Here is a 22414-nt window from a genome sequence, read left to right as displayed (position 1 = left end):
CTGAGCCCCACGCTGGGTTGTAGAGATTACTTAAAAAAAAAAACAAAACAAAAAAAAAAAAAAAAAAAACTTAAAAACAACAATAACGGAAAATGGTTCTTTGTACTCACAGAAGAACTGGAGGGCTGGAGGGCCAAGGAAAGTTTTAAACAGGAAGTTACACTTCTGCTGTCTGTAAACAGACTGGGTGTTCTCTGGGGGCTACATCCCTCACTGAGTAACAAGCATGTATTCAGAAAATCAAAAGTAGTTCAGTTATGGCTAGACTATGTGGGAAGCAGGTCAACTGATAAATCAGGGAATCAAAGAGGGGCAGAGATAAATTACCGAAGTCCTTGTAGGACAGATTTGTGATTAGGAAGATCCGCTGGAAGGGTGGAGAATAGAGTGAATGAACACCATGTACTTATAGAGAACCAAGGAATATTCAATTAAAGAGGACACTTCACGGGACGCCTGGGTGGTTCAGTGGTTGAGCGCCTCCCTTTGGCCCAGGGTGTGATCCTGGAGACCCAGATCAAGTTCCACATCTGGCTCCCTGCATGGAGCTGCTTCTCCCTCTGCCTGTGTCTCTGCTTCTGTCTGTGTCTCTCATGAATACATACATAAAATATTTTTAAAAAATAAAAAATAAAAATAAAGAGGCCACTTCGGAGGGGCCTGAGTGGCTCAGTCAGTTAAGTGTCTATCTTCTGCTTAGGTCATGATCCCGGGGTCCTGGGATCAAGCCCCACATCAGGCTTCCTGCTTAGCAGGAATCTGCTTCTCCCTCTCCTCTGCCCCTCTCCCGCTCTCCCTGCTCATGCTCTCTCTCACAACCACTTTCTAATAAATAAAATCCTTTAAAATATAAAATAAATTTTAAAAAGATACTTCAGCTGGATCTCAAACAGCAGGAGTTTTGTCAGTAAAGTAATAATAATAGTAAACACTAATATAGTAATTACCATGCCAGGCACTGTTCTAAAATTTTAACACACAATAACTCATTTAATCCTTACAACCACCCCATGAGGTAGGTGCTACCACTGGTTTCCATTTTATAGCGGGGGGTAGTGAGGCTTAGAAGTGCAGTATATTTACCCAGTAACAAAGCCAGTAAGGGAGGGAACCCATGTAGCCAGAGCCCATGCTCAAATAGGTAGCAAATAAAGTAGATGCAGAGGACCTCTTGCAGTCACAAAAGGCACATGTAAAAAGATAAAGATCTCTATCATAGTTATCATAGCATCCACTCACAGTGGATTTAAACATGTACAGGAAATGAGAAAATACGCACTGTCAGCAGAAACAACAGATAAAAACTACAAAGCCCCTTGTGTCAGGAACTGTCCTAGCACCTCTCATATGTTAACTCACTGGATCCTCTAAAACCTCTAATTTAAAAGCCCACTCTTGTTTTTCAGGTTTTACAAAGACAAAAACAAAAGCAGAGAGGTTAAACAAGTTGCCCAAGATCACACACTGGGAAACAGAGTAAGGATTTGATCTCAGGCAATCTACCATTACCATGGTAATAGACTATTTTTTCCAAAACTGGGAATTGGGAGAAAAAAGGGAAACAAAATTTACTGAGTCATGACTATGTGACAGGTATATATCTTAAAAGCTACTTCTCTTGAAACATTTTCAAAAATGCTGAAAAGAGTAGTAGTAGTAGTAGCAGCTTGAAACACAAGTCAATTTGTGTTTTTGTTTTAGCAGTGGAAAGACATGAGAGCTGCATGCAACACAGACCAAAGAGGTTCCAAAAGGAAAGATGAAGGAGGGATTCTCCTGAGCACATCTTGGACTTGATGCTTCTTTGCTATGGAGGGCTGCCCTGTACTTTGCTGGACATTTAGCAGCACCCATCATCCACTCACTAGATGCTAGTAGAAGCCCTCCCTCCCCAAGATGTGACAACCAAAAATGTCTTCAGTTCATCACCGCATGTGTCCTGGGGGCAAAAGTGTCCCTGATTGAGAGCCACCGCATTAAAGTGGGGGATCATACTGAGAGCAAGTTCTTGAGAACAGAATAGGGCCAAAATTGCAAACTCAATCTGTGGCAACAACTTTGCTCATGATCAAATGTAAATTAGTTACCTTTATGTCTGGATCTGATAGCTGGTTCTTCAACAACTCAAAGTCATTTGTTTCACCCTAAACAAGAATGGGGGGGAAAAAAGTAGTTTGCTTCAATTTCCTGTTAAAAAACAAATAGCAGGACTTTTTACTATTACAAACGGAACATCATAACTTTCACAGATCAGGGATCCCTGGGTGGCGCAGCGGTTTGGCGCCTGCCTTTGGCCCAGGGCGCGATCCTAGAAACCCGGGATCGAATCCCACGTCGGGCTCCCGGTGCATGGAGCCTGCTTCTCCCTATGCCTATGTCTCTACCTCTCTCTCTCTCTGTGTGTGTGACTATCATAAATAAATAAAAATTTTTAAAAATAAAATAAAATAACTTTCACAGATCAGTGGATTGTAAAATTCTAACTACAAAAATTTAAAAACTCATGTGAGTGGAGCTAGGAGGCTTGGAAAAAAAGAAAATGAATACGAACAGGTTGTTCACATCTAGGTATACGTGCCTATTGACACCTGAATACAACAGCTGATGACAGAAGAGACCATCCTTTCACATATATGGATTTAAAATGCTTATACATACAAAAAGACATTCATATTTTTCTTCCATCACTGAGATTTAGTAGAATCACTTCTAAACTAACACAAAACCTAACCAAAAAACAAAACAAATCCCTACTGATAGAGTTGGTTTATTGTCCCAAAACAATGCTTAGGTAATTCCTTAAGAAATAAAATGCTCGGGATCCCTGGGTGGCGCAGCGGTTTGGCGCCTGCCTTTGGCCCAGGGCGCGGTCCTGGAGACTCGGGATCGAATCCCATGTCGGGCTCCCAGTGCATGGAGCCTGCTTCTCCCTCTGCCTGTGTCTCTGCCTCTCTCTCTCTCTCACTGTGTGCCTATCATAAATAAATAAAAGTTTAAAAAAATTAAAAAAAAAAAAAAGAAATAAAATGCTCTTGGGGTGCGTGGGTGGCTCAGACAGTTGAGAGTTCGACTCCTGGTTTCAGCTCAGGTCATCATTTCCAGGTTGTGAGATGGAGTCTGCACTCAGTAGGGAGTCTGTCTCCCTCTCCCTTCGCCCCTCCCCCATGTGCTTGCTCTCTAAAAAATGTCTTTAAAAAGGGAAAGAAAATGCTCTGATCTAATGATTTTTTATCCTAGCATTTGATAGTTTTTTAAAGATATTATGCAAATAAAGCATTTGAAGGTCTACAACTTCAGCAAAGAGGCTATTACTAATTTTCAGCTGATAGCATCATACTGTTGTTATTAAATAACTGACTTCAAGATTGACGTCTAAAATTCATTTTACTATGTCTACTGGTGTTTAGTATAAAGGCTACAATTATATCCTAGCCAACAAAAACCAAATCTTCACATATCAATTATATCTCAATAAAGCATGGTGGGGAAAGGACACCAAACATCACATTATCTCCTCTTACCTTTTTGTACTTCAGCAAGACTTCTGTCACAGTTCCACCAAACCGAACAGTTTTTCTTGGGGGAGAATTGAAGAAATCATTCTCTAACGTGAGCATATCTGAAAGCCTGTAGAACCGAGATTACCACACTATTGAGTGCAGAACAGAAAAGGCTGAAAATTGTAACAGTCAACATTTATTGAGCCAACATCATTCACTGGGACTACCGCTAAAGCCTAACTGGCCTCCCTGCTTCCACTCTAACCTCCCAACATTCTTCATTCAGTGATCTAATGATCTTTCCAAAATTTAAGACAGATCATGCTACTCTACTCTCCTGTCAAGTTCTCCAAAGGTTTCCCACCTCACTTAGAATACAAACCCAAACTCTGTCACTTATCTTCAACGTCCTACATTAATCTGGCCCTGGCCTACCTCTCTGACCTCATCTCCAACCTAACGTACTGCAGCCAGTTGGTTTCTATTCTTCAAACTTGCCAAGCTGATTCCCATTTCTCTTGCTGTTCCCTCTATCAGAAACACTCATGCTCCAGATCTTCACTCACTGGGTTCTGCTCTTCATTCAAGCTGAAGGTCAAATGTTAGAGGGACTGAGATCTTCAAGTACTCATCCTCTCCCTCTCCCCCCATCATCACCCAGTTTTATTTCTTCAGGTTATCTCTACCTGAAACCACACTGTTCCTTCATTTATTGGCCTGGCCACTGCCTTTCCCTCCTTAGACTCTAAGCTCTGTTAAGAGCAGAAATACTGTCTTTTGATAAACTCCTGTCTTCAGCATCTAAACAAGAAAGAAGGGCAGCCCGGGTGGCTCAGCGGTTTAAGCGCAGCCTTCAGCCCAGAGCCTGATCCTGGAGTCCCGGGATCGAGTCCCACATCGGGCTCCCTGCTTCTCCCTCTGCCTGTGTCTCGGCCTCTCTTGCTCTCTGTGTCTCTCATGAATGAATAAATAAAAATCTTTTTTAAAAATAAATAAATAAACAAGAAAGCATAGGCACTTAAATACTATGAATGACAAAATTGCCAAGTGTCACAAAGTTTTCTTCCTCTACACGGAGGGCGGAAAAACAGCATCCTACTAATAATGACTCTCAAAAGTTAAACCCTGAAATGTTTCATGGGGGTTACGAGCTTTAAGGGTTGAGGACGACAGGGGCGCCTGGGCGGCTCGATCTGTTAAGCATGGGACTCTTGGTTTTGGCTGAGGTCATGATCTCAGAGTCTTAAGATGGGAGCCCCACCTGCAGTCCCTAGCTCAACGCGGAGTCGGCGTGAGATTCTCCCTGCCTCCCTCTGCCCCTCCCGCAGCTTGCGTCCCCTCTCTCTCTCTCTCTCTCTCTCTCAAATAAATAAATAAATCTTAAAAAAAAAAAAGTTGAGACATACTTTAAAAAAGTGCACATGTTAACAAATTTCAAACAAAAAATTACGACACCGTGTGCCATGAAGGACAGCACCCCCTCCACCCCCCGCCATAAATCAAAGAGCCCAGGGAACTCCTTCCAAGTCTGGACGAAGACGCCGGAGGGAGGAGTTAAGGAGAGGCTAGTACCCAGGCCCGGGGGGGCGGTGGGGGAGGCCCGTGCGGGGGACAGAGTCGCCCTCCCAGCCCCCTCTCCCATCTTTACGACCCGCTTCGGGGACATGGGCTCACTCCTGAGGACCCGAGATGACCCTCTCTAGCCGTTGCTCCCCCGACTCCATCAGCTCTGCCCCCAGGCCCTTTCACATCCGCCGCCCTAACCCCCGGTCCTGGGATTCTGTCCCAGACGGCGCAGAGCGAAGCGTCCCGGGGTCTCCTCACCCGGTCCTCGACGCGCCCAGAGTCTTGACTGCAGAGCTCGAGGCAGCCCCATCTCCGGGAAACCGCGCGTGGAGCAACGGGGCCGCCATTGGGCCCGACGCGAGCGACGACTCCAGCTCCTGCCGGAAGTCGTGCTCTTTGGGGCCACCCTCTGGACCGGAAGACGCGCGCGCGCGCGGCGGCCTCCAGCCAATCAGGAGCCCCGCGTGTGAGCGCAGCGAGCCCGGCGGCCTAGAGCGCCTCCTGAGTCGTCTCCTCCGCGCCCTGCGTCAAGGCCCCTCCTCCCACGTGGAGGACTTTCCCCGCCGCACGCCGGGCCGCGCTTGCAGTGGATGCAGCACTGGGAGAGGAGAGGTCCTTGGAGTCTCCGGACCAGCCCCGGGGGTCCTGAAGGAAGGGCGGGGCCCCCCCGGAGGTGCTAAGCGGTGGCCGGGTTCCTCGAGTAGTAACTTTACGGAGTCAGAGCATCCCTTAGTCACACTAAAGAAACTGAGCGTCAAGCCCGCAGAGAGAGGGGCGGGGGATTCGAACTCCGCGCCGCTCCACCACCCAGCATCCTGGGCTCTGTGCCCTCTGGCACCACCCTCACAGACATCCCCGCTGATCGCATCTTTGCAGAAACTGAGGTGTGACGGAGCGACTTACCCAGCGATCACCACCCAGGTGCGGTGGTGATCTGGGATGAGACATCAAAGAGCGAGAGGGCAGTTTGCAAGAGGCATTAGCCCTTGGACTTAAAATTTTTTTTTTAAAGATTTTATTTATTCATGAGAGACACAGAGAGAGAGGCAGAGACACAGGTAGAGAGAGAAGCAGGCTCCATGCAGGGAGCCCGACGCAGGACTCGATCCCAGGACCCCAGGATCACTCCCTGGGCTGAAGGCAGATGCTCAACCGCTGAGCCACCCGGGATGCCCGGACTTAAATATTGAAGGGAGGTCCAGGAGTCGGCCAGGCCAACAAAGCAGTGAAAGGTCTTCCAGAATGGGGAACGGCAGGTGCCCAGGCCTGATGGGAGGGTAGGAAGCGGAGGAGGGCAGGGGGGAGTGACCCGCCCCTCGGTTTCTAGGAATGCAACATGTTGCAACCTTTGGAAACTGTATAGAACCATCAAAAGGACATTGAACCAGCTGGAGCAGCTTGTGAAATAAAACACTGCTCTATTTTGCAACAGTGTATCGTCAGTAACTGTCTTTCTGCCAAGGCCATAGGGACGCTTTTCTATTATATATATATATAATAAATTTATTTTTTATTGGTGTTCAATTTACCAACATACAGATAACACCCAGTGCTCATCCCGTCAAGTGCCCCCCTCAGTGCCCGTCACCCATTCACCCCCACCCCCCGCCCACCTCCGTTTGTTTCCCAGAGTTAGGAGTCTCTATGTTCTGTCTCCCTTTCTGATATTTCCCACACACATTTCTTCTCCTAGTTCGTTTCCCAGAGTTAGGAGTCTCTATCCCCAAACCAGAGGGAAAAAAATTAAATCTACATTCATCGGCACTCTCATACACCATCAGTAGAAATGTAACTCTGTGCCATGGAGCAATTTGACAATTAATTTATTCTTTCATTGTTACGAGTGTGCAAGGAAAGCACATGTGCAAAAGAATATGTTAATGTAAGTCATACAACATAATAAAATGATTATACAACCCAATTTATGAAACAGAATGTTAACCTGTCCTTTTGAGGCTTCCTGTGTGCTCCTCCCAAGTCCCACCTTCTCCCTGCTTCTTCTGAAAGGTAATTGCTGTCCTGACTTTTTAAAACTTTTTCAACTTTTCTTGGGACACCTGGGTGGCTCAGTGGTTGAGTGTCTGCCTCCGGCTCAGGGCGTGATCCCGGAATCTGGGATCGAGTCCCACATCAAGCTCACTGCGTGGAGCCTGCTTCTCCCTCTGCCTGTGTCTGCCTCTCTCTGTGTGTGTCTCTCATGAATAAATAAATAACTCTTAAAAAATAAGAACATTTCCATTTTTCTTTATGTAATTAATTACTGTATACATTCCTAAACGATGTATATAATTATGCTTATCTTTCCATGATAGAACTGTTTCCAGGCTGCATTATACTTCTGCTATTTCAGGTACCTGAGTGGCTCAGTCAGTTAAGTATCTGACTTTCCATTTCCACTTAGATCGTGATCTCAGGGTCGTGAGATCAAGCCCCATGTCAGGTCCCACACTGGGAGTGGAGCCTGCTTAAGATTCTCTCTCTCCCTCTGTCCCCCCACCCACCCACCCAAGTTCTCTCCCTACCTCAAAAAATAATAATAAAATAAAAAATATACTTCTGCTCATTTCAATCCATCCCTGCTGTATATAATTACGTTTCTCTGCCATGAAGCATTCCACTATATTAGTATACCATGATTTATATATCTATTTTCCTATCACCAACATTTAGATTATTTTTGGCTCCTCAAACCCCCACTATTATTTACATTGCTGTGAATATGCTTGTATAGTCTCCTGAATCATGTATGTGAACATTTTTCTAGGGTGCAGTGTTGGCTTGGAGGGTATACAAGTCATGGTTGAAAGAGTTTTCAAAAGTGGTTGTGCCAATGTACACTTCTCATGAAGATATATACAACATATCTTCTCCTTAAGCTTGAGCACAGCTCCTTCCTTATTTTCCCAAAGCACTGTTAAGACTAGGCTTTCATGTTAAAAATTGTTTTCAATGGAAGACTTAGCATAATACAAGGAAAATCTTAAAGCTAAATGGCACAATTCACTGTTAGAGTTCTTTGGTTATCTTCCATGGGCCAACTGATCTTGCCAGGATAAAAGCCTCCTTAATCCACTCTTGCCTTCCCTAGAATCCCATCTCTTTTTGTCGCCAGCTCTGATCAAAGAAAGTGAAGACTGGGGCACGTGGCTGGCTCAATCAGTAGAGCCTATGACTGTTGATCTCAGGGTCATGAGTTCAAACCCCATGTTAGGCATAGAGATTATTTTTTTAAAAGGAGGGAGGAGTGCTTGCTTTGGCAGCATAGGTACAAAAAAAAAAAAAGGAAAAGAAAGACTTCTCCTCCAAAAATAACAGAAAGGCAAACAAACATTAACACAACAGCCTGCAAAGACAGCCTTGCCCACAATGTAGTCATTCTTTTACATCACTGTGCATTGCAATTGTTCATAATTGTTCTGAGCTGCTTCATTTAAGAATGAATTTTTGCTTTACTTTCATATACCCAGAAGACCCATTAAACTGTTTTTCAAAAGAGCAGTCTTCCCCTAGAGATAAATTTTACAATCATCCCCAGAGTAATTCTGTTGGTTAAAACTTCTTGGCTTGAAAGTAACAGAAACTATCTGGAGCTAGCTTAAGCACAGAAGGGGAATTTGTTTCTAAGGATACAAAGATACCTTAAGGCAACAAAGAATAGAATTTTTCGTTGGTCAAGTCTGAGTCAAGTGCCCTTCTCTAACTTAATCTAGACAGGTGAGGTCATATCGTACCAAATGGCTTCCAGTGAATTCTTGCAGTGGATGAGAGGGTCAATATTAATGCTCAACAAATATTTTTTTTAAGTTTTTTTTAAGTTTTCCAAATGGCTGAATGGTAGGGAAGATCCAGATCAACAATTTCTAACTAGCAAAACCAATAGTATGTATCCCATTTGTTTCTTTCCCCTTTCCAGAAAGAGTCAGCAATTATTTCATGAATCAATTATCTTTCTAAAAACTCCTTCTACTAATGCAAAGGCTCAGCTGTGTATATCTTTAGTATATATATACTAGTGTATATTATCTAAAAATTTACTTCTATAATAGAGGATAAAGAAAGCCTTAGGACCATGTTTAGCTGTATGATCCATTTTCCTATTGATTAAAATAGCATGAAAAATATATACTATATAGTATATATATATATGTGTGTGTGTGTATGTATATATATATTTTTTGCTTCTCCACAGGAAGCCTGCTTCTCCCTCTGCCTGTATCTCTGCCTCTCTCTGTGTGTCTCTCATGAATAAATAAATAAAATCTTTAAAAAATAAAAATAAAAGCACAGCTTTGTCATTTACTCTATTACTTTGGACAACTGACTTATGTTCTCAGAACACCAGTTGCCTTGTCTATAAGATGGGGATAACAATTTTTTGAGCTATTTTAAAAAGATTTTATTTATTTATTTGAGCAAGAGAGTATGAGCAGGGGAAGGGGCAGAGAAAGAGGGAGAAGCAGACTCCCTGCTGAGCAGGGAGCTCAACATGGGGCTTGATCCCAGGACCCCACAATCATGACCGGAGCAGAAGGTAGATGCTGACTGAGCTACCCAGGCGCCCCTTTTTGAGCTATTTTAGAGCTAGTATAAGGATTATGTTGGAGCACATAAAGCACAGACCACAAAACATGGCACAGTGAAGCAGAACAGGGTAGGTTCTTAGTGAATGATAGTATTGGCCCACTTATTTTCCTGTAAATATGAAATGTATTGAGATTCTTGATATAGTTACAATCAGGTAAAAACTAACCTATGAGATAGATGATTTATTATTGGGGAGAAGAAAATAACTCATAAATTGCCCTGTATTAATATCTTGTATATTTTGTATTTTATGACTTAGAATATAGTTTCCCATGGCTTTTTAAACTATTTTGAAAACTGCAGCCAATGCCTGATTACTTTGAGTCTGATTATCTAGTTCTAGACCAGTCAGCCCCTCAATAGTACAAATGGAGACAAAGGAAATTATTTCTGTGGAGACTGAATCATCTCTGTGTCCCATGTGGTACCTAGCACTTAGTAGGTACTAAATAAAAAACAAACAATTTAATCACTTTTTACTAACTCCAGTTTTAGAAATCTTGGGTAAAAGGTAAAAATGAGACTCTTTGAACTCTGTTATTTTATTTTTCACTGTCACTATCTCTAGCCAGAGATTTTCACAACTGAGCTCTGACTATGCCAGAGACATTACATCAAATACTGGGAATAGTGTTTGAAATTCAAATAGTGTTGAATAGGACTTTGATTCTGATTCTTTTTTTTTAAGATTTTATTTATTTATTCATGAGAGACAGAGAGAGAGAGAGAGAGACAGAGACAGAGACACAGGCAGAGAGAGAGGCGGGCTCCACGTAGGGAACACGACGTGGGACTCGATCCAAGGGTCTCCAGGATCACACCCTGAGCCAAAGGCAGGCACTTAACTGCTGAGCCCTGATTCTGATTCTTATGCAGAATGATGTCAATACGACTTTATTATTATTTTTTAAAATATTTTATCTAGGGGATCCCTGGGGGGCTCAGCGGTTTAGCACCACCTTCACTCCAGGGCCTGATTCTGGATACCCGGGATGGAGTCCCACATCGGGCTCCCTGCATGGAGCCACCTTCTCCCTCTGCCTGTGTCTCTGCCTCTCTCTGTGTGTCTCTCATGAGTAAATAAATAAAATCTTTAAAAAAAACTTATAAAAAATACTTATAAACCTATAAAATCAGATTTAACTTGGATTATTAACAACTTCAGAGAAACATTCAAAGAGGCCAAAAAGGAAAGGTATAGAACAAGATCTATAGTGTCCTATTTGTTACACACACATGTGCACATGTGGGGTTTTGCACAGACTCTCTGGATAGGTATACCAGACACCAGACACTAATAATAGTGATGGTTTCTGGACAAGGGCCATGGACAACTGCAGGGCCAGGGGTTGGAGGAACAGTTTCTTGTCAACATAGAGCCTTCGGTGCTATTTAGACAATTTCACTTTTTCTATTTTAAAGATTTACTTTCGAGAGAGAGTGAGAGAGAGCACATGCATGTACATGAGCAGAGGGGCAAAGGGTGAGGGAGAGAATCTCAAGCAGACTCCCCGTTGAGTAAGGAGCCTGAGCAGGGCTAACCCCGAGATCATGACCTGAGCTGAAATAAAGAGTGAGATGCTCAACCGACTGAGCTATCCAGGTGCCCCTCACTTTTTCTTTTTTAAACCATGTTCTTAAAATGTTCTGGTGGTGAGGGATCAGTGAAGTAAAATGCCTCATTATTCTTTTTGAACTCATGTTCAAACCACTGAGATGATATAATTTTTATTTTATTTTTATTTTTTAAGATTTTATTTATTCATGAGACATGGAGAGAGAGAGGCAGAGACACAGGCAGAGGGAGAAGAAGGCTCCAAGCAGGGAGCCCGATGTGGGACTTGATCCCAGGACCCCAGGATCACGCCCTGGGCCAAAGGCAGGTGCTAAACCGCTGAGCCACTGAGGGATCCCGAGATGATATAATTTTTAAAGGAGACTATTATCAGTGCAATAAAATGCTGGTTATATGGATTTGTTGGAAAGAGGACGCAAACTGAGGGTTGTCAGATTTTAGCCCAGACTCTGCCACAAACTACCTACAAAATCTTAGGGAGGTCACTTATTTTTCTTTATAATTTCTATTTGTGTGTATGTTTCATGGGGGGAGATGGGAAGGACCACACTAAATGGCCTTTGGGATTCTTAAAGTCAGTGGTCAAACATTAATCTCTAGATTAGATGGGTCCCTATCTATTTATTAGGTCCAAATTTTGTATTACTTAAAAGCATTCATTAGACTAGAAACAACCAAAATGTCTGTAAGTAGGAAATGACTTAATTATGATATATCCACTAACTGAAATAGTTTGTTCATAAAAAGAATAACTGGAAGGATCTTCAAGATGTATATTAAGTTAAAAAGGTTAGGTGCGGGGATCCCTGGGTGGCGCAGCGGTTTGGCGCCTGCCTTTGGCCCAGGGCGCGATCCTGGAGACCCGGGATCGAATCCCACGTCGGGCTCCCGGTGCATGGAGCCTGCTTCTCCCTCTGCCTATGTCTCTGCCTCCCTCTCTCTCTCTGTGTGACTATCATAAATAAATAAAATAAAAAAAAAAAAAAAAAAAAAAAAAAAAAGGTTAGGTGCTGAACAGTATGTAGAGAAACACTAGAATATGTAAACACTTTATATACATTTACTTATTTATTTAAAGATTTTATTTATTTATTCATGACAGAGAGAGAGAGACAGGCATAGACACAGGCAGAGGGAGAAGCCGGCTCCATGCAGGGAGCCCAACGCGGGACTTGATCCCAGGTCTCCAGGATCAGGCCCTGGGCTGAAGGCGGCACTAAACCGCTGGGCCACCGGAGCTGCCCTACATACAACATTTAAAAGAAAGGATTTACAAGAAACTAATAACTTTTTAAAAGATTTTATTTATTAATGAGACAGAGAGAGAGAGAGAGACAGAGACAGAGACAGAGAGAGAGAGGCAGAGACACAGGCAGAGGGAGAAGCAGATTCCACACAGGGAGCTCGATGTGGGACTGGATCCCGGGATTCCAGGGTCACACCCTGAGCTGAAGGCAGACACTCAACCGCTGAGCCACCCAGGCATCCCAATAACATTTTTTAAGAGAAAGAGCATTAGCAGGGAGGGGGCAGAGAGAGAGGGAGAGAGAGAGAGAGAAAGAGAGAGAGTCTTAAGCAGGCTCCATGCTCAGCATGGACCCCCATATGGGGCTGGACCTCACGACCCTGAGATCACGGCCTGAGCCAAAATCAAGAGTTGGACGTTCAACTGACTGAGCCACCAGGCACCCCTACAGTTAATAACATCTTTAATGTCTGTCAGTAGCACTGTGCTGAGGGTTGTAGGGAGACTTCACCATATACCATTTTATGCTTTTTGAATTTTATATGAAATATAGTCAAGATTTAAATTTTAAAAATCCATTCATCCTGTAAGAACATTTCTAAAAATTTTTTTAAAAGATTTATTCATTTATTTTCGAGAGAGAGAGAGCACGAGTGAGGGGAGAGGCCGAGGGAGAGGAAGACAAGCAGACTTCTTGCTGGGCAGGTAACCCAACATGGGCCTTCATCTCAGGGCCCCAGGATCATGACCTGAGCCGAAACCAAGAGTCCAATGCTCAACTGACTGAGCCACTCAGAACATTTCTTTTAAAATGTAGGTAAAGGGGAGACTTGGCTGACTCAGTTGGTGGAGCATGTGACTCTTGATCTTAGGTTATTTGGAGCCCCACATTGGGTGTAGAAATTACTAAAAAATAAAATCTTAAAATAGGGGAAATAACCAGGAGAGTTTGGTGTTTTTATTTTAAAGATTATTTATTTATTTATTTATTTATTTATTTATTTATTTATTTATTTATTTATTTATTTATGATAGACACACACACACAGAGAGGCAGAGACACAGGAGGAGGGAGAAGCAGGCTCCACGCCAGAAGCCCGATGTGGGACTCAATCCTAGGACTTCAGGATCGCGCCCTGGGCCAAAGGCAAGCGCCAAACTGCTGAGCCACCCAGGGATCCCCGAGTTTGGTGTTTTTAAAATAAAAACCATTTCTAGTTTTCTTTCAAGGCGACCATCACCCCTAGACACTGTGGTAGCTCCTGAGGTCCACAAATCACAATTCTTAAGAACTGCCTCTATTTACCAAAGACAAAGTCCAGTCGTATTAAAGATTTTCTGAAAAAAAAAAAAAAAAAAAAAAAGATTTTCTGTGGACTTCTGTGAGCATGTGTGCACTTGCACTCACACCCCCTCTACATTTATCTAGTCCTTTGCTCTGTAGTACATTAAAAGTGATTTTTCTCTAATTTCCTAACTGTGCTTCCTGAGATATTAAAATAACTGTGCTTGCCTGGTGCATCTTATATATAAAAACTCAACTGTTGCATATATGTATCACTAAAAAGAAATTTATAAATGTCAGATGGTTTATAAACTGCCGGTTTAATCCAGTTTTTTTTTTTTATTGTGGTAAAATACACATAATATACTATCTTGACTGTTTTTAAATGTATGGTTAAATGTATGGTGTTAAGTACATTCGTGCTGTTGTGCAACCAATCTCCAGAACAACTTCCATTGGAAACTTATTTTTGGTTTTGTTTCTTAAAGATTTTATTTATTTATTCATGAAAGACCTAAGATAGAAGCAGAGACATAGGCGGGGGAGGGGGCAGGGGTGGGTGGGTCAGCAGGCTCCCCTCAGGGAGCCTGATGTGGGACTGCATCCTGGGACTCTGGGATCACTCCCTGAGCCAAAGGCAGATGCTCAACCATTTAGCCACCCAGTCGTACCTCACTGGAAACTCTATACCCATTATACAACTCTCCATTCCCACCCCCAGCCTCGGCCCCTGGCAGCCATCCCTCTACTTTCTGCCTCTAGGAATTTGATTTTGTCATATGAGAAATGTCGTATAAGTGGAACCATACAGTATTTGTCTGGCTGTGACTGGCTTACTTCACTTAGCGCAATGTTCTTCTATTATCCTTTGTTCCAAATAGCTGCAATGCATATAGTCTTCCACTCTGAGCTAATTTCTTAATTTTTATTTTATTTTTATTGTTTTTAAGATTTTACCCATTTATTATGAGAGACACAGAGAAAGAGGCAAAGACATAGGCAGAGGGAGAAGCAGGCTTCCTGCAGTGAGACTCAGCCCAGGACCCTGGGATCATGCCTAGTCAAAGGCAGATGCTCAACCACTGAACCACCCAGGTGCCCCTGAGCCAATTTTTAAAAAAATTCTAAATACAGAAATATGGAAGCATAGGATGGAAATGGGGAAGAAATATAAAAGAACTTCTATTTTTGGAAGTTTTGATCAAAAGTACTATTACCACCTAGAAACAAGCTTTTGCCTATAATTGGAAATTTCAAAAGAAAACTACCTGTATATTAAAGCATTCTTGCAGAAATAAGCTAAGGATACATAGAAAGGATATAAGAGGGTATTCTCAAATGAATTTTATTTGCTTATTATTAAAATATACAATCCAATCAGTTTTTAAAACTCCTTGGGAAAATGGGAAATTCACGTTCCTTAAGTCAAAATGAATGTATAAATATAAATTATGGCATGTTACAATGCACTCATTGTGTTAACTTTTCTACTAGTTAGTGAGGTCATGAAGTACCCTTAAATCCAGACTTACATTTTCCAATGGCCATTTCTGTGGGAACTGTACTTACTTTCATGTTCACCCAGTGTATGCAAGGCATTATTTTCCACTTAGAATGCTAGAATGCTTTCACAAGAAGTCTATTTTAAAAACCAAGTTATTTTAAAACAAAGTTCATTTGGAATAGCATAGTTTATTATGGCTTAAAACTTTGGCAACAGAGAACTTTATGATATGATGCTGGAAAACTCTCCCCAACACTGATACACGCACACTTGGCAGAGGCAGTGTAGCAGGCCTGCTGGTCTGAGATAGGTCAGGACTCCACATGGAGGTTTCCAAAACGAGGTTACGGTAAGTATTTGTGCTTTTATAAAGTTGGTGGTTCTGCAAAGAAAAAAGGGAATTTTTTTTGAGATAGTATTTATAAACAGAGTAGAACAAATAAATTACAGAGTTCTTGATTTTTACTTTCTCTCTGGGAGTCAAGCTTTCAATACAGAAGTCACCCACAGACTTCTCATGTTACAGTTCAACTTACAATTGACAGGCTTACAAAAAAAGCTCATTAATAACTTTAACTTGGAAGGAAAGCTTATCATCTACACCTTACAACAATTTATACATCAACTGCACGTTAATTCCAGCTCCGCTATTTGTGTGACATTGAGAAAATTACTTTTCAATCAATATCAAGTCTATTCTCCTCGAGGTGACGTAATAATGGTGCCTACCTGCTTGTTATGACAAATGAGACAATGTCTGTAAATTACTTAGTACGGTGTATAGTGCATTATAAACACCCAATATATGTTAGCTATAGGTTATTAATAAACGCCCCATGTCTGTGTTGATTCAAAACGGGAATATAAAGATAAATAAAACAAAAGTGAATAATATCTTCATGGTCAAGGGGCACCTGGGTGGCTCAGTCAGTTAAGTGTTTGCCTTTGGCTCAGGTCATGATCTCAAGGTCCTGGGATCGAGCCTCACATGGGGCTCCCTGCTCAGAGGGGAGTCTGCTTCTCCCTCTCCCTCTGCTCCTGGCCCCTCCCCAGGCTCATGTTCTGCCTTTCTCAAAAAAATAAAATCTTAAAAAAAAAAAAAAGATCTTCATGGTCTAGAAGATATTACTATTTAAGAGCTAATGAGTCCTCTGAGGATAAAAAGATATTTTCTTAAGTACCTCATGAACTATAGAGCTTTTTTTTTTTTAAATTTATTTATTTATGATAGTCACAGAGAGAGAGAGGCAGAGACATAGGCAGAGGGAGAGGGAGAAGCAGGCTCCATGCACCGGGAGCCCGACATGGGATTCGATCCCGGGTCTCCAGGATCGCGCCCTGGGCCAAAGGCAGGCGCCAAACCACTGCGCCACCCAGGGATCCCTAGAGCAATTTTTTATTATTCTAGATCAGGGTTCCTCAACCTCATGGTAACAGTGTTCTGGGTGGGATAATTCTGTGTTGTGATGAGCTAGTCAGTCCACTGTGTGTTGTGTGGCACCTCTGGCCTCTACCCACCAGATACCAGGAGCATCCTTTCCTTACTCTGCATTTTTGTGTTGCCATGGCCTATCAATGTGAGCTTCAAAGACCAACCTGGGCATCAGTTTCCACTCCTCAGAGCTGCCAATGCCTGCCTGTGTGGCCAGTGGTCTGCTCAGGACCTGAACATCACTACCTACACAGTCTAGACTCCACTATTGACAAATGTTAGTCACCAAACAGTGGCATCTCAATCTGGGAGTCAGAGACTCTGGAAATCACCTCTCCTCAGGTCAGTGGACCAGGATGAGATGGCTAGGTTCTCTGAGAGCAGAGAATTTTACCCTCAGGTGTAGGTGTCACTGGGTCAGAGTGAAACATCATGTTGGCTGTAGGCTTGACAGGCCAGGCCCCTCACCCTCTCTCTCAGGCCAATTGCTCTTAGGTGAATGCCTCCAGATGATGCAACTGGAATCAAAGTAACGGCCTACCCAGGTAAGCTGGGGGCCGCTTTCTCTCTTATTATGTAAGCAGCCACAATATATCCTTGATTTTGCCTCTTGGCCCACAGAACCTAAAATATTTACTATCTCGGCTTTTATAGAAAAAAAAATGGTCAACTTTTGTTTTTTATATGTATTTTTCTCATGGTCAATACAGAGAAATGTCTCATAACATTTGGTGTTCATTCTACCTGACGTGATCTTTGTAGCAAAAAAAAAAAAAAAAGTTATGTACGAGTAAATAAACAAGTAAGTTATGTACAACTGTAAGTGTTTTCAAGATGAATGCCCATGGAGCCCACATTTGGGTTAGAAACTGTTGTGAGGGCAGCCTGGGTGGCTCAGGGGTTTAATGCCACGTTCAGCCCGGGGCCTAATCCTGGGGACCTGGGATCTGGTCCCACGTCAGGCTCCCTGCATGGAGCCTGCTTCTCCCTCTGCCTGTGTCTCTGCCTCTTTCTCTCTCTCCTCTCTGCTGTGTTGCTCATAAATAAATAAAATCTTTAAAAAAAAAAAGAAAAGAAACTGTTGTGAATGTCTAAGAGCTTCTGTTTTCAGCTCAGAACTAACTGGGAGAGACCTTAGCAATTATTATCTAATTATTGGCCTAACACTATTACCTTACAATAGAGACCACAGGTAGAACTTTAACACACCTCTTCACAAGTCTTCAAAGGTTCTCCTCCCCACTTCAACCTCCGAGTCCCAAGCGGATGCCATGCAGGTGTCACATGGGCACTTGGATTTTATTTTATTTTTTCACTTGGATTTTATTTTATTTTTTTTTAAATATTTTTTTCTTTATTTATTTATGATAGTCACACACAGAGAGAGAGAGAGAGAGAGAGAGAGAGAGAGAGGCAGAGGGAGAAGCAGGCTCCATGCACTGGGAGCCCGACGTGGGATTCGATCCCGGGTCTCCAGGATCGCGCCCTGGGCCAAAGGCAGGCGCCAAACCGCTGCACCACCCAGGGATCCCTCACTTGGATTTTAAAATGAAATAAATTCAGGGGCACCTGGGTGGCTCAGTTGTTGAGCATCTGCCTTTGGCTCAGGACGTGATCCTAGGGTCCCGGCATGGAGTCCCACATTGGGCTCCCTGAAGGGAGCCTGCTTCTCTCCCTCTGCCTATGTGTCTCTCATGAATAAATAAAATCTTTTTTTAAGATTTTACTTATTTATTCATGAGAAAGAGAGAAAGAGAGGCAGAGACGCAGGCACCACTGAGCCACCCAGGGATCCCCAATAAATAAAATCTTAAAACAAAAACAAAAACAAAACAGTGTCCAAACTGTACAAAACCAAAACAGCCAGAATGCTCTGTCCCTATATATATATCTATAGAATGAATCTAGGTGTGTGTATACACACCTATATACATTCTATTGAAGGAGAACTGGAGAAAATTATAAGGAAATTAAGAGTTTGACTTCCACCAAATATTCAATTGTACCCCACCCTGGAAATGAAACCAACCAAGATGAAATAAACTTCTTAGATAATACGCTGGTAGCATTTAAGCAAGGAGCATTAAGATAACCTCCAAATACTGCTCTGCCCTATACTCCCCCTCCAGAGTAGGTAATTTATGGAATAGGATTAAAGAGAAAGAGCAGGAAATGGATGCTCAGAAATGAATACCATTATGACCGCACTTAACCCACCAAGGAGGAGGCTCACCAATTTTGACCTTCACGTGGGCTTTTTCTACCTTTCTAACTGACAAGGGGTTGGGGAGTTCAGTGGAACTGGTCCTCAGAAGCCTCAACCATAGAGTTCATCAAACAGGTTAGCACAAAGGGTCTTGTGGTTTAGTATAAAGCTCGTGGGATTTAGTTCAAATGGTTTCCAAACTTCGGGATCATTCAAGTTTCACTATATACTTTATTTTTACCTTAAGTTGACTCATGTAATGGGTTTTTATTTGTTTGCTTGTTTTTCTTAAAGGTATTTTGAAAAGCAACTATCACTATTGTAAAGAGAAAAAAAACAGTATTACTTGGCATAAATAGAAGTTATCCATTGCAAAAACCCAAACACATGTGGTATGAGATCCTAGCTGGGTGCAGCTGTTGCCTACCAAAGCGTTGGTGGCTGGAGATTACCAACTCCACGGTAAGGACGTTCTCCTTGATAGAATCAAAAAGACCACAAAAGAATTGAAAGGGGAAGGACACCTGGGTGGCTCAGTGGTTGAGCCTCTGCCTTCGGCCCAGGGTGTGATCCTGGAGGCCTGGGATTGAGTCCCACATCGGGCTGCCCGCAGGGAGCCTGCTTCTCCCTCTGCCTGTGTCTCGGCCTCTCTCCTTCTGCGTCTCTCATGAATAAATAGATAAAATCTTTAAAAAAAAAAAAAAAAAAGAAAAGAAAGAAAGGGGAATAACTTTCCCACTGGAGGACTCATTGCTACTTAATGCTGTGTCCCTGTACCACCTAAGATCATGTTGTTTCAGAAACGGCACAGTCCCTTCCCCCACCCCACCCCACCCACAGCTCCAGATGGAATGTCTTAATTGCCACCCTCTCCTTACAAAGCCTAAACAAAAGAAAATGATCTCACTCTCCAGTGGAGTAGGTAACGCCTTTAACAGCACTAGGTTTCAAAAACCTACCAATGTTCAAAAGATGTAATCCCTGAAAGAACAGACCACTTGCCCTTCACCTCCACTCGCTTAATTTTTTCCAACAGAAGGGCCTGAGGAAACCATCAAAAACACAGACCCAGAAATGATTAAGGAATATTGCAGGTGATGATTCTTCCAAAGGCACTTACTTGGCAGAGGCCTGAGAGGCCACTCCGTGGGCTGGGGTCTGGTTCTGTACTAGGGAGGCTGACTTTTCTTCTCTGAGGCAGGGGCAGGTGTGCTGCTCTCTTGGGACAAGGACTGCTGGGCCTGGGGAGCTGGAGGCCCTGACTCGGGGGGTGAGGATGCTGTGGCAGGGAATTCCTGCTTTAGCTCCTGGCCTGCTGGTGGCGGCGGAGTCTCAAAAGCCTGTGTGACTGGCTTCTCCTGAAGCTCCTGGACAGGCTCAGACTGGCTGGGAGCAATCCCTTGGACACAAGAGATGGTCTCGGAGGTCTGGGGGGTGTGACACAAGGTCTTAGAGTCTGGGACTGAATGCGAGACACGCAGCTCCACAGGCTGGGTCTGAGAAGACTGGGACGACGGGAGCTGGATCAGAGACACAGGGGTGGCCAGGGCCTCGCCTTGGGAAGCCTGAGCACCTGGAGATGGCGTTTGAGAGGCGGGAGGAAGATTCCCCAGCTGGCTCTGGCCACCTGGGGCTTGCAGGTGGCTCAGGGCAGGAGACACCTGGGGGTGGCTTTGAGAGGCCAAGAGGACTGGGAGGTTCCTCTGGGCAGGCACTGGCACCACGGGATGGACCTGAGAGGCCACAGAGACTGCGGACCGGCTCTGAGAGGCTACACCTGTCGATGGGCTTATGGGGGACAAGGGGACAGCAGGCGGACTCTCGGAAGGCCCAGGGGGCGCAGGCTGGCCTGCAGAGGCAGGAGTGACCGCAAGCTGGCTTCTGGAAACACGCAGGGCTGGAGGCCGGCGGGCAGAGGCCGAGGGGACTACGGGCAGGCTCCTGGAGGAGAGCACGGCTGCGGACTGGGGCTGGTCTGGAAGAGAGGGAGGGAACCCAGGCGGCACCAGACGAATGAATAACGAGCCCTTGCCCCGTCCTGGCGGCGCAGGCTCGGGGCCGGGGGTGCGAACTCGCTCGGCACCTCTGGCTGCCTCGGGTTTGCGGCCCAGGTCCTCTCTGCACGGGTCCTGCGCGTCGCCGCCCTCCTGGCCGCCTGCCGGCTCGTCTTTGCCCCGGTGCTCCTCCTCCAGCCGGCCCTGCAGCGGGCCCGACAGGGTCACACTCTGAAGGAACGCCCTGGGCCCGCAGCGCCGCCGCATCCGCCTCAAGGTGCTCGACACGTTGCAGACGGTGATGGAGATGCGGCGGCCCAGCGCGTCGGCCGCGGAGGAGGAGGAGCGCACGGCGGCCGGGCTCTTCGCGTTCTCCTCCGCCGTCAGCTCGATGTTGCCGGTGTACCAGAAGACCCACCACAGCAGGCTGAAGAAGATGACGATGGAGCCCAGGTAGAGCAGCAGGTCGTAGAAGAACAGGTCGACGAAGACCCCCGTGAACAGCAGGGCGGCGCCCACCGTGTCGAACACCACCGCCAGCCAGAAGAAATGCCTGCAACGGCCGAGGCCCCGGTGCTTCTTGGCCTCCTCGACGAAGTTTCTCGAAAACTCCATGAGTTGCCACTGCCGCCGCGGCCGCCGCCGGGTCCGCAGAGGAGACCCGGGCGGGCTGTGCCGCCGCAGGCCGGCTGTGGGCCCCCGCGTCGCCATGGCAACGCCCCGCTGCGCCGCGCAGGGGGCGGGGCTGGAAAGAGCGGCCGCCGCTCACCTGCCGTGGGAAAAAAAGAAGCCCCGCCCCCAACGCCGGAGACGGGGCGCATGCGCAGTACGACCGTCGCCTGCGTGTACGCGCGCGCGTCCTCCCCGCATGCGCAGTGTTCCCCCTCCCAGTGCGCAGGCTCACGGCATAGGGAGGTGGGGCGTCTAACCTAATTAGTGTCCCTGCCTTCCGGGAGGGGAGCAGCTGCTTCACCTTTCCGCGCACCTCCGCCTTGAGAGCCAGGGGCAAAGGATCTTCTAGTGACTGCCCCCGCGTCCGGGAGGACGGCGGGGCCCCCGCCTGCTGCCGCAATGAATGGTCTTCCTTTGTTTAGGCCCAAGAAGTGCTTAGATTAGGATCTATTGTTTTGTTTTTTTTTTAAGATTTTATTTATTTATTCATGAGAGACACAGAGAGAGAGGCAGGGACGCAGGCAGAAGGAGAAGCAGGCTCCATGCAGGGAGCCCGACGCGGGACTCGATCCGGGGTCTCCAGGGTCACGCCCTGGGCTGAAGGCAGGCGCTAACCGTTCGGCCACCCGGGATCTAATTAGGTCTTAATTCCCATCTTATCTGTTTGCGGGTAGTTACATTCTCGTGCTGGTTAATAGCAGACCTAGAGGGGAATGATGGAGGGTTTTTCCACCTCATTTTCTTCCCCTTTGGTGTTTACCACGTGTGTTCACCTGTTTGCCCCGAGCCTTGGGAGTAATTAAATGACTGCTTTTCCACTAGTCCCGACAGAGTAAGGTAGGAAGACAG

At 45.0% G+C, this 22414-nt stretch overlaps 2 protein-coding genes across 2 annotated transcripts in view; both read right to left on the bottom strand.

Moving 5' to 3' along the window:
* RRN3 (RRN3 homolog, RNA polymerase I transcription factor) overlaps positions 1-5484 on the bottom strand; it is a 28938-nt gene extending 23454 nt beyond the window's left edge. Inside the window, exons 1-3 of the mRNA XM_072835865.1 lie at positions 5325-5484; positions 3522-3627; positions 2088-2144 (exon numbers count right to left, since the gene is read on the bottom strand). Coding sequence (XP_072691966.1) covers positions 2088-2144; positions 3522-3627; positions 5325-5413 — 252 coding nt within the window. The 5' untranslated portion in view covers positions 5414-5484. The remainder of the gene's footprint in view (positions 1-2087; positions 2145-3521; positions 3628-5324) is intronic.
* A 9945-nt stretch (positions 5485-15429) lies between these two features.
* On the bottom strand, positions 15430-21620 carry LOC140638476 (uncharacterized). The gene is made up of 2 exons (XM_072835864.1): positions 20020-21620; positions 15430-15643 (listed from the first exon to the last, which is right to left on the bottom strand). The coding sequence occupies exon 1, from the start codon at positions 21602-21604 to the stop codon at positions 20069-20071; it is 1536 nt and encodes a 511-aa protein (XP_072691965.1). The 5' UTR covers positions 21605-21620; the 3' UTR covers positions 15430-15643; positions 20020-20068.
* Between the last annotated feature and the right edge of the window lie 794 nt (positions 21621-22414).

The sequence above is a fragment of the Canis lupus genome, chromosome 8 (genome assembly GCF_048164855.1).
Source record: "Canis lupus baileyi chromosome 8, mCanLup2.hap1, whole genome shotgun sequence".
NCBI classification, from domain to species: Eukaryota; Metazoa; Chordata; class Mammalia; order Carnivora; family Canidae; genus Canis; species Canis lupus.
Note: the sequence above shows the minus strand (reverse complement) of the source record. Positions and strands in the feature narration are given on the sequence as shown.